This window comes from Phalangium opilio, unplaced genomic scaffold (genome assembly GCF_054372755.1).
Source record: "Phalangium opilio isolate 3A_F unplaced genomic scaffold, DU_Popi_V2 ptg000217l_1, whole genome shotgun sequence".
Lineage (NCBI taxonomy): Eukaryota > Metazoa > Arthropoda > Arachnida > Opiliones > Phalangiidae > Phalangium > Phalangium opilio.
The window spans coordinates 13,659,688-13,672,213 of NW_028324218.1; the positions used below are offsets into that span (position 1 = coordinate 13,659,688).

General features: G+C 41.1%; 1 protein-coding gene across 2 annotated transcripts in view; it reads right to left on the minus strand.

Moving 5' to 3' along the window:
• Positions 1-12,526, minus strand: part of LOC149616715 (centrosomal protein of 290 kDa-like) — a 56,715-nt gene that overhangs the window by 9,685 nt on the left and 34,504 nt on the right. For both annotated transcript variants that reach the window (XM_089857239.1, XM_089857240.1), the window contains exons 28-35: positions 10,811-11,245; positions 9,593-9,744; positions 9,340-9,526; positions 8,422-8,640; positions 8,015-8,129; positions 7,549-7,637; positions 7,270-7,398; positions 6,930-7,064 (exon numbers count right to left, since the gene is read on the minus strand). In XM_089857239.1, the coding sequence (XP_089713365.1) occupies positions 6,930-7,064; positions 7,270-7,398; positions 7,549-7,637; positions 8,015-8,129; positions 8,422-8,640; positions 9,340-9,526; positions 9,593-9,744; positions 10,811-11,245 (1,461 nt within the window). The remainder of the gene's footprint in view (positions 1-6,929; positions 7,065-7,269; positions 7,399-7,548; positions 7,638-8,014; positions 8,130-8,421; positions 8,641-9,339; positions 9,527-9,592; positions 9,745-10,810; positions 11,246-12,526) is intronic.

The following is a 12,526-nucleotide window of genomic DNA, read 5'->3' on the forward strand; positions in this document are numbered from 1 at the left end:
CCGATACCACTAGATGCTGCCATAGTCGAGGGGTGGAGTTGACAGGCCCACCAACCTAGGAGGATGTAACTCGTTCCGGGAGGGGAAAATAGCTTGCCAATAGCACAGAAGTCTTACACCCATGCGTGGCAGTGTGAAAAAGTGGGCATACGCTTTAACTGCTGCCTAGTGGACGAAAATCAAATCATATTTCTTGAGTCCCCTACCCCCTCCGCCCCTTCTCTATGACCCTGAGAAAAACATTTTGAATTCTAACCGTCCGTCTGCTTCACTCTTCAGTAAGTTCAGTGTTTGGAATCTTTGGATGTCTTCTGTTCGTTTCATTTCGATTCATTAAGTTTTAATGATTAAGTAGCATTTAGTTTTATTGATAAGTAGTATTTAGTTTTAATGATAAGTATTATTTAGTTTTAATGATAAGTAGTATTTAGTTTTAATGATAAGTAGTATTTAGTTTTAATGATTAAGTAGTATTTAGTTTTAATGATTAAGTAGTATTTAGTTTCGTTATCCCTCTAGAATCTTTAGATAACTTTGAATATCGATGGTCGTGATTAATTATTTTTAGCAAACAATTACTCTCCGACCCCGACTGGGCCGACATTGCGAAAATTAAAGATCCGAAGGAAGTCCGAACTAGCAGAAAACGTTTATCCAAAAAAAAAAAAACAATCCTTGGAAATAACTAACAAAGCGCTCGATAGGTGGTGCCACTATCTTATGCCCACCTTTTTACACTGCCAATCATGGCGCACCCGCTCAGCTCTCTTTTCCCCTCCCGGAACGAGTTCTATTATGATTGTGGTAGGCTTGTAAAGCTACTTATCATAAGTGAGCCTATTAAACGAACTTACGTAAATGTATTCTCATTTATTTCGGTTAATCTTGAGTTAATAAGGCTAATACAAATTATATTCCCATTTGGGATCGAGCGTGGTGTTTCCTTGTTCCGACTCTGGGCGCTACCCGAACGCGACTGACTATCCGAATTGATAGTGTACAAGGGAGTAGCTAAGCTTTCTAAGAGGTAGCACTATGGCCATCTAGGTGTAGATATTAGAACTAGTATAGAAACACAACACTCCTCCCGAATTACATTAGAAACAAGCATTAGTTAAGGTTGGGATATTCTTTTCGCCAACCTGACGATTGCATACAGGTGTTAAATTTTAACATTCAATAAATTGCATAACCATTTAAATATCACAAAATTATTAATACTTTTTTTTTCTTGCTAGGAACTTTTAGCTTAGTTTAGACTTTAAGTTAGATTTAATGATTTTAAAGATTTAGTCTTTTTGGTGGTTTGATCTCTCGTTTGGATCTTCTTGGCACTGGAGTATTTGTGGTATTATTTGGTAGAATATTTTCATCAGGAGTCGATCGAGGAGTGGGAGTTAGATTATCTGGAATCGCAGGAGTCGATCGAGGAGTGGGAGTTAGATTATCTGGGATCGTCTGTATTGGTGTATTGGTTGATACTTGACTAGCCTCTTGACTGGGATTTTCACCGGTTGGAGGTAATGTATCTTGACTAGCATCTTGACTAGGATTTGCGTATCTTGTTAGGAGTTGATCTTGGTGACGTTTCCATATTACATTATTTGGAGTTTCGATATGATAAGAAGTTGGTCCTGTTCTCTTTAATACTGTTGCGGGTGTCCAACTAGGCTTAGCTGTGCGATAGTCTCTAGCGTAGACTCTGTCACCAATGTCGAAAGTTTTGTTGTTTACGGTACTTCTTCTTAAGACTTGAGAAGTTTGATTTTTCCTGACCGTAGCGTTAATGTCTGGTTTAATTAGTGTTAGTCTAGTTCTAGGAGTGCGTTTTAAGAACATATTCGCCGGGGTTTCTCCCGTTGTAGCGTGTGGAGTGTTACGATAAGTCAAAAGGAATTCGTCTAGTTGTTGTTGGATGGATGTAGCTGTAGACGAGTGTTTCAGATTACGTTTTAGGGTTTGTACAAATCGTTCCGCTTGTCCATTCGTTGCGGGATGAAATGGAGCCGAAAAAACGTGTCGAATTCCGTTATTAGCGGTGAAGTTTGCGAATTCAGAACTTGTGAAACACGTTCCATTGTCACTTACTAAACATTCTGCCAGTCCAAAACGTGAGAACATATTAGTAAGAGATTCTATAGTTTGTTCTGTTGTTGACGTTTTTGAGATGTAGACTTCGGGCCATTTGGAGTATGCATCCACTGCAACGAAGAACATGTGGTTTTTGAATGGACCTGCATAATCCATATGTACCCTCTGTAGCGGTCTGTCCGCATGAATCCAGGGATGTAAGGTTCCTTTTATCGGGTTTTTACTAAGTGTCTGACATTCTGAACAAGACTTGACCTTTGATTCCAAGTCCTTGTCTATCCCCTTCCAGTAAACAAAACTGCGAGCAATAGCCTTCATGTTTACGATACCGGGATGATTTTGATGTAATTCGTCCAAAACCTTAGTACGACATTTGGTCGGTATGACTACCCTCATTCCCCTCATCAAACAACCTTGAGTGGCTGTCAGATCCTCCTTTCGAGCGTAATAAAACTTGAGATCGTCATTCCAATTCTTTGCAACGGAATTTGGCCAACCCTGGAGGGTAAATTCCAGAACTTTTGACAGCAGAGGATCATGGCGAGTAGCAGAGGCTATGACAGAGCTCGTGATAGGTAAACAATGTAAGTGGTTCAGTTGAACCAATTCGGCGCCATCCTCTTTGTTTGGTACGGTGACAGCGAGCGGCAGGCGCGAGAGTGCGTCTGCGTTTCCGTGAGAATTACCCGGTTTATACTTGATAGTATAGTCGTGAGCAGCGAGCATGACCGCCCAGCGCTGGATGCGAGAAGCCGCCAAAACCGGAAGACCCGTATTGTGACCGAAGATGCGCGTCAATGGACGTTGGTCGGTATAAAGGGTGAAATGGCGTCCGTAGAGGTACGAATGAAATTTTTTTATGCCGAATATGATCGAGAGCGCCTCCTTTTCAACGTGCGCGTAATTCTGTTCAGTTTTAGTCATTGTTCGTGAAGCATATGCTATTGGGCGTTCGTCGCCATTCGGCATGACGTGAGCTAAAACCGCCCCTACTCCGTAGGGTGACGCGTCGCACGATAAGATCAATGGCCAGAGCGGGTGATAATTTACTAATACTCGGTCTGAAGATAGTTCGTTCTTGATTTCTTCAAAAGCTTTGTGGCATTCGAGAGACCATTCCCAAGGGGTGTCTTTGTGAAGTAGTTGATGTAACGGATACAGCTTTAAACTAATGTTATGGATAAATTTTCCGTAGTAGTTGACTAGTCCAATGAAGGAACGGAGCTGCGAAACGTTTATCGGAGGGGGTGCGTTTAAAATCGCAGAAAGCTTCTTAGGCGTAGGGTGTAGACCCGAGGCATCAATGATATGACCGAGACATTCTAATGAGTCTTTGAAGAATTTACATTTATCTTTTTTCACTTTTAAACCGCGATCCGCCAGTCGAGTAAGAACTTTGTCTAAATTCAAGAGGTGCTCTTCGTCCGTTTTGCCTGTTACTAAGATATTGTCTTGAAAGTTACTGGTAGATTCAAGACCAGAAAGGACCTGTTCCAATGCTTTTTGGAAAATGGCCGGTGATGAAGCGATACCGTATGCTAGTCTATTTACTTTATAAAGTCCTTTTGAGGTGTTAATCGTAAGGAGTTTACTAGTAGCTTCGTCAACCTGAATCTGCATGAAAGCCTCGCTGAGGTCTATTTCTGTGTACCTTTTTCCATGTGACAACTGGTCAAACATTTCTTCTATCCGTGGCATCGGATGGTGTTCTACTTGTATCGAGGGATTTACCGTTACTTTATAATCGCCGCATAGGCGAATTGAGCCGTTTGGTTTGACTATTGGAACCACTGGAGTAGCCCAATCACTGAATTCAACCGGAGTAATTATATTTTCGCGTTCCAGTCTTTCTAATTCAAGATCTACTTGTGAGCGTAGAGCGTATGCTACGGCGCGTGCTTTACAAAACTTCGGAGTGACACCCTCCCGTAGGTGAAGGTGTGCTTTAAAGGACGTTAGTTTACCAATCGTAGGGCCAAAAACTTCTTTGTGCTTTTCGAGAATGTCTTCTAATTTCTTCTCGTAGTCTCCAGAGGATAATTTTGAAATCCTTCCTCGGGAAGAGAGCAATTTCTTCCAGTTTAATTTGAGTTTGTTGAGCCAACTACGTCCAAACAGAGGTGTGTTATTTCCCTCTATAATGTATAGCATTTCCTGGATCTCCTGTGACTCGTAACCAACGGTAACGTGTATAACCCCTATTGGCAGGACCGGTTCTTTTGTATATGTCGAAAGTTTCTTCCGAGTAGTCTGAATAGGAATGTGGGGAAACTGTTCGTCATATAGTGTCTTTGAGATAACCGATACGGCTGCACCAGTATCTAGTTCCATGGACAAAGGTTGTTGGTTGACTAATACGTCCAACATTATCGGCGAATCTTCACCCATGAAGATTGAATTTAACGAATATATGTTATTCTGGAAGGACTCTTCGTCGTCCGACTCGGAGTTTGTCTCCTTTGGTGCGGTATCGAGTGAGTGAACTGTGTGGTGCTTAGGACTCTTGGACCCTTTTGTACATACTCTAGCGATATGGCCGTGCCTGTGACAGCGATTGCATTTAGAGCGTTTGAAACGGCACGCTACCTCAGTGTGTTCAGTATCTCCACATCTATGACAAGCAGGTCTTCTGTTGTTAGAGCTTTTTCCTCTCCCGGAGCGAGATTCAGAAGAATGGGGAGAGTTGGTCGTAAACCTCGAAGGCGTGGACTGACGAAAAGCTGGACGCGAAGACGGACCGGTGCGGATGGCATGGACTGTAGGAGTTGAAACCGAACCGTGCAGTTCAATGGTATCTTTAGCAGCCGTTTCCATTGAGACTGCAATATCTACCGCTTGTTGAAAAGTAAGAGTGCGTTCTGACAAAAGTCTCTTCAAGATGCTATCGTTAGCGAGACCCGAGATGAACTGATCGCGTAAAACGTCATCTAAATTGGCACCAAAGTCACAACGAACCGATAAGTGTTTTAATTCCGCGACGAAAGCCGAAATTTGTTGCGACGAGGACTGCCTACAGCGGTGAAACCGAAATCTTTCTGCTACGAGCAAAGGCTTAGGGCACAAGTGGTCGCCTAAAATCGTCTTGAGCTGATCAAAAGTCTTCGTAGAAGGAGCTACCGGAGCCGTGAGACTGCGTACTAACGAATAGGTTTTTGGGCCTAACAAGGTTAAAAACGTGGCCACCTTTTTGTCGTCGGCGATATCCTGGGCGATGAAAAAAAGTTCGACGCGCTCGACGTACGTGGGCCAATCACTGGAAGATGAGTCGAAAGGTTCTACAACCGAGAGGGAAGAAGCCGCCATTTTGAGACGTCAGAACAGGGTGTGGTCCGTGGGGAAAATCGGTAATCTCCGTCGCCAGTTATTATGATTGTGGTAGGCTTGTAAAGCTACTTATCATAAGTGAGCCTATTAAACGAACTTACGTAAATGTATTCTCATTTATTTCGGTTAATCTTGAGTTAATAAGGCTAATACAAATTATATTCCCATTTGGGATCGAGCGTGGTGTTTCCTTGTTCCGACTCTGGGCGCTACCCGAACGCGACTGACTATCCGAATTGATAGTGTACAAGGGAGTAGCTAAGCTTTCTAAGAGGTAGCACTATGGCCATCTAGGTGTAGATATTAGAACTAGTATAGAAACACAACAAGTTCCATCCTCCTAGGTCGGATGGCAGCCCATAGAACTCCATACTAAGCGAGTAAACAACCAATGTTAAGCTTACCTCCCCTTTTCACCCCCAAAATGGACGGGGGGATTATAAAAAATACGGAGTCAAATCCCGGAAAAAGCTAGCGCCATCTATACAAAATAAGATGTTAGCTCCTTCCCTCTTTAGAACGTTGATTCCCCCATATGCCCCCCCCCACTATCCGGTTTGCTACTATCTGCCGCTAGAGGGCGAGTTAACAAGTATTTTTCAACTTTCTCCCTCTGCCATCCGTCCTTCAGTATTGCTTTTTCCATGCACTAACCTTAGTTAAGGCATGAACAAAGCAATACTGTATTGCTTTGTCCATGGTTAAGGCTAGCTTTAGCTCCGCCCTCGTGGACCAATTTTAATTGGTTCCTGCCTTTGGCAAGTTAAATTTTGGTATGCAGAAGATTAGTCGGATTTTAGGGACGAAAAAGTAGCTTTAACAAGACCAGAGCCTCCACGTGGACAGCTTTAAGCACCCCATTCGCGCTCGTTTTTGAATTCTTAAAGCTATCCTAGTATTAGTTATGATCAAGAAGTTTATTAGGTAGAAGGTATAAATTCACCACATTTCCAGCTTTATCTCCAGTAAAAACGTAGGTCCGGGGTTAATCCCCGCCTCTAAATTACAACCAGCATCTAATTGGTTCTTGAAAACTCACGTCAGCGCGACGCGAATGACGAAAATTACGTATTTTCTGACTGAGGAGAGGCGAAATAGCCTGGCCTCCTTTTACGTCCCCCCCCTTGTATTTTGAAAGGGGGACTGGGACTATGGCGCGCGAATACTTAGGCAACTTGTACCTTCTCCCTAATAAACTAGATATCACTTCTTGTTATGATCTTGAAGGTAAGATGGTGCTTAATTTCATCAGGGGCGTAAGCCTAAATTTTAGAAAAACGCCATAATCCGCGATTGGTGGCTTGGTATTATATACTTCTGATAACGTTAATTGGTCATAGTGACTGATAAAATAAAACAAAAATAACCTCTCTTGAAGTATAATTAAACCATATTGTATTCCACGTTATTAGAAATTATAAATAGAATTTTAGCGACAAAATATTCAATGCAAACTCCTCTAACCGCTTGAAATCACCATTAATGAAACAATTACAAAAGGTTAATTTCTTTACCTGATCTCGCAGTGTTTTGTTCGACTTCTCAAGTGATTCCACTTCATGTTCTTTCTCTTTCAGCTTACTTTTTAATCGCTCAGTAGTTTGTTGCCACTTTTTACTCTCTTCCCAACGAATAAGTTCTTCCCTTGACTACGAAAAGATACAAAATAAAACAAGAATGATGGATTTGCTACACTGCTTATTTGAATTTATGGGAAGACACTGTTGATGAGGTACAGAGGTACTGTAATAGTTATGCATTACAGTACTTATGCATGGGGTGGAAAACCGTGGACTGGACCACATCAAATCCTGTGCAAGTCTACTACGCAAGTATTAAGAATATACTAATTACTTTTTGCGCTTTCTCATCCTCAACATAAGGCTTTTCCGGTGGTTCATGACGACGTATTAGTTCCTCTAAAAATCGAATCTGTTCCTTCAGCTCCGAAACTTCTTCAACACCATTCTCTTCAACTGGAGCCTGAAATGCATGTATTTCTTAACACCATCAACAACTCATGACCTCAGGAGTGAACCCATTATTTAACGTCAGTCATATTACACAATTTACACCTCTAGTGGGCAGTTCACTCCTGATGCCAACTGATTTCTAAGAACAGTTTTGACGTACATTTGAAGTAGGTGGTCGAGCTCTTTCCAGTCGCCTTTTCATATCTTCATTTTCTTTAAGGGTTTTCTCCAAAAAGTCGTCATTTTGATCTAAAAGAAACACAATTTGCATTACTTTATTAGTCAATGACAGATTTTAAAGCAAAGCGTGGGTCCAGTGGATCCCCTACAAGTTGACCTTCCTTACGAGCTCCAGTTTTGACTTGGCAAAGGCAGGAGACATTTCTGGGCGGGATTTATAAGTGCACTTATAAATCCCGCCCACTAGCCTTCGTCAAGCTAAACCCGCTTGCTTTAAAGCAATGCTAACTCCTAACTTACCGGCTATCTTCTACAAACCAAATTTATCTTGACAAAAGCAGTAACCAATCAGAATTAACCTTTGCCGGGCTTAGCGGGCAGGTCAACTGCACATCAGTCCACACCTCAACACGCCGTTGTACTTCGTCGATTAAAAATATACTAACCCGAGTTCATCCGTAATGCATCCAGTTCAACAGCAAGTTCACTTATTCTTTCATCCCTTGAATTTATCTGCTTTTTCAAATTTTCTCGCGCTTTTTCCAAATTGTGGATTTTATCCTGAAGTCATAAGTGATAATTATAGCCACTCCATAAGTTTATAAGATATGTTCCATAAGTATGACACTTCCTATACAGCCCTAATTCAGTTAGTTCTAGAACGACTTGATAATTGACTACACGCGGTTTTGCAGTCCTCCTACCCAATTAGTCGATACTAAGGCCCAGCAGCGTTTTACCAGGCGTTGCTTTATGAGAATCTATGTCGTTTCAACTACGACAAGCTCTCAGTAATCAGTGTCAAACTTATGTTACAACGAGTCCACTTATAATCAATGAATTGAAATTTAACCTGATGTTCTTTATATTTTAAATCAGTTGAAGTTTGAGTTTCTTTATCTTTTGTCTCAATTTTAGTGACAGTTTCCGGCTTGTCAAATTGCACTTGATTGATTGATTGTATTGATCTATCAGGCTGACTTAGAGATTCGTGTGTATCCGCCTGTTTAATTGATGTCCTTCTCATATATTGCATTTCAGATCTCAATTTCCCAATTGCGTTGATAAGTTCCTGGGATATTATTATTATTATTATTTTGATTTAGTTATATCATTTTTCATTCTTAATAGAGTAATGACGCTTTGAAAATCGTCACTCTAATTAACCTTCGCGGGATTGATCATTCTGTGCAATTATTGTACACGCAGCTTGAATATTGAATTAAGTTACTGTAATGGTGCCATAATCTCGGCATAATCTCGAAATAATGGCGCCATAATCTCGGTGTAATCTCGATATAATGGCGCCATAATCTCGGCGTAATTTCGAAATAATGGCGCCATAATCTCGGCGTAATCTCGAAATAACGGCGCCATAATCTCGGCGTAATCTCGAAATAACGGCGCCATAACCTCGCCTTATTCTCAACGTAATCTCGATATATTTTCGGTGGTCATATTCTCGCAATATTCTCGCGATATTCTAGGCGTAATCTGGCTTTAATCGCGCCCTAATCTCGGCATAAATCGCCTTACTCTGGGCGTAACCCTTACTGTAATCTAAGATTAAGTAGTCGGTGTACGGCGGCCACCATTTCAAGTCTGGAAACTAATATAGACCAACCTGATGAAGGTTCACATATCCAGTACGTTAACTTAAAAGGCTGGAGCGCTACGTCACCATTGCATTAGGAGCGCGAACCCACATAGTTTTAAATGAAACGCGTAAGAGTGCTGTTATGAAAATCAAATATTATTTGCACTAGCTTACATTCAATTGTTTTTCCTTGCCATAAATCTGATTTTTAAGGTCTTTCAGTATGAGTTTCAGTTGAATAACTTGAGCTGGCTGATTGCCGATTTGTTCCTCGAAATTTCGATTCAGAACTTGTATCATCTGTTGGTGCCTCTTTACTTCTTCCACACCTTGCAGCCTTAAATACAGCTCTTGCTTAATTCTAAAAAAATAAAACGTATAAAGAGTACATGTAAGGCTCTGAAAGAATATTAAAAGCAAGACATACCTCTCCTGTTCTTCAAGTTTTTCCGTCAAATTGTTAGCTTTGATTTTCCACTCAACTGTTTCTTGTTGAGCTACGTTTAATTGTTTCATGAGACCAGATAGTTTTGTCTGATTGATATCCATTGATTCTTCAAGCTCTGTTACTTTCGAAAGCTAAGGAAGATAGAAGATGGAACGTATCTCATTAATTTATGCTAGTGTCATATACAGGGTTCATACAACTTTTGGAAAACAAATGTCCCTGAATGTTGCAGGTTTTTCCCCACATACTTCCCCGAATTTTCCAGGTTTTTCCCCACATACTTCCCCGAATTTTCCAGGTTTTTCCCCACATACTTCCCTGAATGTTCCAGGTTTTTCCCCACATACTTCCCCGAATGTTCCAGGTTTTTCCCCACATACTTCCCCGAATGTTCCAGGTTTTTCCCCACATACTTCCCCGAATGTTCCAGGTTTTTCCCCACATACTTCCCTGAATGTTCCAGGTTTTTCCCCACATACTTCCCTGAATGTTCCAGGTTTTTCCCGTATATGGAGTATCCTATTGAGAAAATGTTAACGAAGGAGGAGGGGGGGGGCAATATGACTATTACATAATCAAAGGACATGCCCGTATCTCTAATATAACAGAGTTATGAGCCTCCAAAGTATAGAGAGCTTTCAAATGAGATAGTAGTACGTCAAACCGTCCCAAGCCTTACCATTCTGTTCTGGTAGCCATATTGGGTGGTCTCAGCTTCATTCCTGCTTTAAACCCACCAATATGGCAGCGAAAATTATGTCACGAGACTCAGTTACTCCTCCAACTGAAAGCTCTCTATACTGTAATGTTAAACCTATGGCGCGTATGTTTATGAACATTTTGCTTAATTACTCGGCCCCTGTTTGACGAAAGCCCAAGTTTATAGTATTGTTGGAGAGGGGCAGATAAGACTATAACATACTCGAAGGACATCCCCTTATCTCTAGTAGAACCAGAGTTATGAGCCTCCAAAGTTTTGTGTAATGTTAATCCTATGCAGGGTATGTTTATGAACATTTTGCTCAATTACTCGGCCCCTGTTTGACGCAAAGTTCGCTGATTTCGATGAATTTTACTAAAAATTCGAAATTTCCCTGAGGTTTTTGTCAACTATTTATTTCCCTGATTTTTCCTGGTTTTCCCGGTTTGTATGAACAATGATCATATTGCGTAAAAAAACCCATGAAAATTCCTCACTAGACTAGAGTTCAGTTCCTGCATCAGCAACTTTTTATCATCAGCATCCGAGGCATTTTTGGTTTTGGAAAGAACGTAATCTCTCTGCGCACTTTGAAGTTTACTCTGCAGTTCCAACAATTCTCGTTCATAATGCAGCTTTTGCGATACCGTATCATCTTTCAGTTTATTGAGAAGTTCTTGATAACGCGTAATACTTTCCTCTTTTTGGTTCAAGCGAGCCTGCAAACAATCTATGGTAGTTTGGGCGACACTCAGATTCTGTTTCGCTTCGAAATAGTCCACCAGTTGAACTTCGGGGCTCTGCGATGTTTGCAATGAAGGCGCGGTGTTCAGGCTAGTTGGCATTCGGGCTATTAAGTCATTTAAGGCTTCTTCCCTCGATTTCAATGCATCTTCAGCTCCTTTAAGACGTCTTTCTAGATTAGCTACAGTCTGCGCAAACAAACAGACAAACAATTAGAAATAGCATGAATCTATATAACTATGAATATACAGCTCTGTCATATGCCCCTTCTATCATGTCGATTTGGTTTGAGTGTTACCTTCCTAGCTTTGACGCGTTTTGCGTAGCTCTAATAGCCAATCACAAGACAAAAGGAAGTGACGTTTCGAATATACACACCCCCGGACTCCCCCTCCCGCTCCTAACACTAGCAGACACGTGACTGATGTCTCCTTTCGCTAAGTTCCGCCCAAACCTTACCGAGAGGTTAGACAGCATAACGCAGCTGTATATTCATAGTTATATAGATTCATGGAAATAGTATATCAAAAAGCGAAATATTCTTATAGGAAAAGTTCAGGTAATATTCCATTGTACCTTAAAAGAACGGACTTCTTCTACATATTAAAGGAAACATATTAAAAAAAATATATAGTCTAAAAAACGTGGACTACTGCGCCCGGTCTGCCGACATTGGATTAGTTGCGTCTGCTAAATAGAACCACTTACCCCTCTCAGCCTATGTGAATTCAAGATTCAACCAATCCCGTAATGGTAAGGGGTTCTGGCTAGCAGAAACCACTAACCCAATGGCGGAAGGCGCAGTAGTCCTCGTTTTTAGACCAATTAAATTCCAATTATTTTGTAATAAGAGATCATTTTATTCTTTTAAATCCTTTTCCTTTAAAATTTAGAAAAAGGCCGTTCTTTAAGGTTCGATTTAGCAGACGCCACTAAACCAATGGCGGCATGCGCAGTAGTCCTCGTTTTAAGACAAATTAAATGCTAATTATTTTGTAATAAGGGATCATTTATTTTTTTCAGGGGTGTGAGAGTACCCGAGTCCCAATTTTAAGCCTTTGCCAATACCCGCCGAGTCTGACAAAACCCCCACGGGTCCAGTTCATGACGTTACCGAGCATGTTTCAATATTTCTGCCTTTCATGATTAAATAACTTAATTAGTTACAAGTTATTAATTAATATTGTTGAATGAATTACACTATAATTATATAATGGCTCAGCTTTGAAATCTAGCTTTTAATCGGACTGTAAGGAAAAACAAAGACCCGAATTGGACCCGAAAGCAAATTTTGGGGATTTTGCAGGACCCGAGGACCCGAAGGGTAATTGAAAATTGGACCCGATACACGCGGGTAAAATTTTCTATTACCCGAAGTTTACCCGACACCAAAAATCTGGACCCGCACAGCCCTGAGCTGGCTATAATAATCTGCACAATAATTTAACCTTGCCAAAGGCAGGAACCAA